Raw genomic sequence first — 4,866 nt, 5'->3', positions numbered from 1 at the left:
ATATATATATATATATATACACCTATGTGCAATCCGCGCACGTGCGCGCGTGTGTATGTGCACCAAATTGTGTGAATCCCTGAAAGCAGTATAATAAACTATTGTAAGCTTTAATAGTCTCATCATCCTGGTGTGAATCGTTAAAGGCGTATCTCCTCCATCTCCTCCACTTCTATATCTGTTAAATGTATTCTGAGGAGATGTTATCCTGATAATGTGGATTTGCAAATCTAGACAATATAGATATAATAAATTAAAGAACATTACCTTTCTTGATGAAATGTAAAAAGCTCAACCTAAATACTAGAAAATTTAATAAACATGTTGAAGCTAGAGTATTGTCTTATAGCCTCTCTAAAAGAAAAGCTGTTCGCTATATAGACAACATACATACATTTACACATAAAAAAGATACACAGACACAGACACCCGCGGGTACATATACATATATATATGTCTGTATACATACATACACGCGCATATATATATATATATTATAGTATATATATATATATATATATATATATATACACACATGAATAATTATACACGTATGTATGCATCCTTAAAATATTTTATAGAAAATAGGCGTAAACATAGAAGAAAGCTTGAAATTATAGATTTTCATATTACCTTCAAAAACAGAAGCCGAATACAATTGTTATTCAGTTTCGAATAAATATAAATGTTAAACAAAAACTAATCGAACTACGAATAGTCTATTGTTTTCAGTTTTCAAGAGCTTCACGTGAGAAAATGTTTGTTTTAGGTTTTATTTTGTTATTCTAGAAAAGATCTTTGCAAATGAATAGTTTTCAATACAAAAGCTACTACTTATTAAATTGAACCGTTCTAGGTGAAATATCGATTACTACAATGTCTTCGTTTCGATAACTTTGATTAAAATATTTTCACAGTTCTAAAATAATCGTAATAAGTTCTAAAGTTCTTCCAGTTGAATTCTATTTTGAGTATCAATAGTGGATGCTGGTATTTACACAATTGTCTTTCCAAAAATAATTATTTTCTGAAATGAAGACAAAAGTCATTCAATATAAGTGTATTCATAAGACTGTCGGACTCACCCAAAGATTGGCATTTTTCTTTACGGCTACAAAATATTTCAGTTTCCAAACAATTACTGGTAATCCACAAAGTTCGTATGAGTCCACAGTGGGATATTGACCCTCATCTGGAACCCTGCTGCTTGCGTCGTTGTCCTTTCGGACATCTAGATTGTATCCAGTGAAAGAGACTATTTGATTGAATGGCATATTAATTAATCTTGGGTATACTCTAGAACGTTGCATGCAGAATTTGTTTCCCCCCTCTCGCTCTCTCACTCTCTCACTCTCTCTCTCTCTCTCTCTCTCTTCCGATTTCTCTCAATACTATAATGGATTATGCTACTCGGCACTTCTTAAAATCCTTCCATTTAAACAAACCCGACATTTTCATTACTTCAGTCTTCATACAACAGATGTTCAACCCCAACTGCGAATATATTTACGTTGAACACTAATAAATCACAATGTCCCCAAATCAGAGCGCGTTCTCATGATCATTCGTACTGTTTCATCCACAGCTACGAACGTGCAATGAGAAGTAACACATGTGGTATTATTCAGCAATTTCTGACGCATGGACTTGCATTGAGAGATTTTCAAACAATTACTAAAGTCTCTTGAAAGATAGGACCATAACCAAATACATATATGAATACATAAATACATACATACATACATACATACCTAAAGATGTATGTAATTATAAATGAATAAATATATATCTGTGTGTGTGCATGTGTATGCATACCTATGTATATATACATACAGGTATATGTATGTATATGTGTATATATATATATATATATATATATGTATATATATACATGTGTGCATGTATATATATGTATGCATGTATATATATATATATATATATATATATATATGTATGCGTGTACGTATATATATATATATTAAACCAGACAAATATTGCGTAAAGCAGTAGTTCTTATCACAGGAAAATGGACGAATTTACGATGACGTTAAGTGTATCATGAGCCCCTTAGCTAACAACTTTAGTTAATAGACCTAGAGCCAACTTACCTTCATATAAATTTGTATTTTGCGTTTAGATTAAAGATACCAGTTATAATGCAGGTTTATGTTCTTACTCATTGGAAAATGCGGTCAAATGTGATTTGATTCTAATTTGACAACCTTTGTTTGGTAGATATACGCTGTCACGTCTTAGCTAGTTATTGTGTTGCTTGTTTACATATTACGATATGACATGATATAATCAGTTACGGCAGCAATTTCTTGTGAATAAATAAAAGCCAGCGAACAAGTAAACATTCAATATTTAGTGGAAAATTACTGTTGCATAAATGATGCAACTGGGAAGTTCTTAATGCCGAATTCACTATCTCTCTCTTTATGTGTATTTAGCAGTTAATTATATAAATGTTCATACAGATATAATTCATAGATAACAAGTAAAGAAGAAAGAAATAAAGGTAAATGATATGAAATAATATTAACTCTGCGGAAAGAGTATTGACGAGATATTTTACAAAAAATAAATGACTGAAGAGAGAGAATGAGGCTTAAGGAACAAGAATTTACGCACGTATGGCGGTATTATATTTAAAATATATGCGTAGTAATAGCTACTTGTCCACTGAGTTTCAGTCCCATCCTACATTCATCTCCACATATAATTAGTAAACTGATAGATATTGGATGTAATGTTGTTGGCACTCCTTCGCTTACGACGTCGAGGGTTCCAGTTGATCCGATCAACGGAACAGCCTGCTCGTGAGATTAACGTGCAAGTGACTGAGCACACCACAGACACGTGTACCCTTAACGTAGTTCTCGGGGAAGATTCAGCGTGACACAGAGTGTGACAAGGCTGGCCCTTTGAAATACAGGCACAACAGAAACAGGAAGTAAGAGTGAGAGAAGGTTGTGGTGAAAGAGTACAGCAGGGTTCGCCACCATCCCCTGCCGGAGCCTTGTGGAGCTTTAGGTGTTTTCGCTCAATAAACACTCACAACGCCCGATCTGTGAATCGAAACCGCGATCCTATGACTGCGAGTCCCCTGCCCTAACCACTGGGCCATTGCACCTGCACATTGGATGTAATATAAAAGAAGGAAATAACATTGTCCTCTTGTGACAACATTTTAATATAGAAAGCTTTAAATTTGCAGACCTCTAGACATAAAGGGATGCAACTTTAAGGTATTTGAGACTTAACGTACTCTTTTGAGACTTAATTCGTTTCCGCAGTGTCCATTTTGGTTTTGAATTCAGTCATACTGACCTATTTTATTCTTTGCAATCCCACCACTCAGTCATTTGTATGGATCTGTTCTATGACTCACTTTTCCCACTGCTTTCAGACGGTGATTTACCTTCATTGAATCTCGCATCTTTTGCACTATGCTTCCTCTCTTGCCTCTGACATTGACATTGCTCCGTCTCTTTAAGTCGCCGTTACCAGGTCCTAAGTATTCCTGACAGACTATCTCAACAATCTCCCTCAGCTTCCATTACGTTTCCCCTTTCAGTACATCTGGTTCCGAATTTCTGCCATCCTTTCCGGTCATGGCGTTTCTGACTCCCTCCTCTTCAAGTAACAGTGAACTGATTGCTCTCACTTTTGTTTCTTATGAGTAATGAATTACAACTTATGGTTTGTACGTACATTTATTTATTTTCGTAGACAAAAAATATCTTTGCAAATGCTGGAACACATGTCACTGCTTGCGTATATATGCAGAGAAAATGAAGCTTTACTAATTCCGGTTTGGTTTTTACCCTGGCAGATAATCTAATTTTATATCTAAAAATGAAATTAATGAAAGCTAGAAACTACCTTAATACAGGGGATTTCCGGGATGAGATCTTCTCTCTTTTGTTTTCAAATATTTTAGTGCAGAAGCAAACTTCTTATGGAATCTTACATTTTAAATATGCCTTTATATTATGTCTAAAAGAAAGATGACTATCCATTATAATCTCCCTCTAACTATAAAAAACAGATGTGATGGACTCCAGTGGATTTAAATTAGATTACTTTGTTGTTTTGGTGTATTAACCATGAACATGATATTTGTGAACTCAACAATAATCCGAATGTATAAAAATCCTATCAAATATGGAAATACCATCTTGCCTTAATCCTTTCAATAAAGATTTAAATTAATTTCTCGTTACACTTTGACTGTAGCCAAGTCTTTAATTAGTATCTGACAAGGACTGCAAACTTTTGCAGTGCAATATCTTGCAGTATGAACTTGGCAGCTGAAATCCTCTCTCTCTTTCTTTCTCACTCTCTCTCTCTCCTTCACTCTTTCTCTCTCCTTCACTCTTTCTCTCTCAGTTCAAGGTTGATGATGACATCCTTGCAAAAAATACTGACATATCATCTATGCTAATACATAGCGATGATTCTATGGATTAAGGAAATAATGTAGAAGTGATAGAGAAGGAGAGAAGATATATATGAGAGAAAGATTGAAGTAAGATTTGCTATTTGGACAAACACTGGCTACTTACATCTGTTCAAGGAGCTTCTCTTTATGTGATGTCCCAAAGCGAAGATTCATTGTTTAATAACACCCTGAGGATGCTAATATTCATCTATATGTTAACGTATTCTATATACCTATTGTATCATCGCAAATATATTCGGCATATGCCTTATATATAACAATACTTATGAGAAGGGCAATTAAATATCCTTTATTATTAATTTCTCTTCTAATGAATACTTCGAGAAAATATGGTCAGCATAAAATGGTTATACACACACACACACACACACACACACACACACACACACACACACACA

The 4,866-nt window shown here is 34.3% G+C and overlaps 2 protein-coding genes across 4 annotated transcripts in view; one reads left to right on the top strand and one right to left on the bottom strand.

The window, feature by feature from the left end:
• The window catches only part of LOC128249193 (uncharacterized), a 14,374-nt gene extending 12,082 nt beyond the window's left edge, over nucleotides 1-2,292 (bottom strand). The window contains exons 1-2 of one of the 3 annotated variants that reach the window (XR_008265300.1): nucleotides 2,109-2,292; nucleotides 1,086-1,255 (exon numbers count right to left, since the gene is read on the bottom strand). Coding sequence is in view for 1 of the 3 variants with exons in the window: in XM_052972110.1 (XP_052828070.1) it covers nucleotides 1,086-1,310 (225 nt within the window). In the remaining 2 variants the exon portion in view is untranslated. Of the gene's footprint in view, nucleotides 1-1,085; nucleotides 1,615-2,108 lie in introns of those variants that run through there. The other 2 variants (XR_008265299.1, XM_052972110.1) reach the window with 2 other exon arrangements.
• LOC106875323 (probable serine/threonine-protein kinase drkC) overlaps nucleotides 1-4,866 on the top strand; it is a 136,013-nt gene that overhangs the window by 38,073 nt on the left and 93,074 nt on the right. The gene's annotated exons all lie outside the window — the stretch shown is intronic.

The sequence above is a fragment of the Octopus bimaculoides genome, chromosome 12 (genome assembly GCF_001194135.2).
Source record: "Octopus bimaculoides isolate UCB-OBI-ISO-001 chromosome 12, ASM119413v2, whole genome shotgun sequence".
NCBI lineage: Eukaryota > Metazoa > Mollusca > Cephalopoda > Octopoda > Octopodidae > Octopus > Octopus bimaculoides.
The sequence above is the reverse complement of the archived record's forward strand: the minus strand, read 5'-3'. Positions and strand labels throughout refer to the sequence as shown.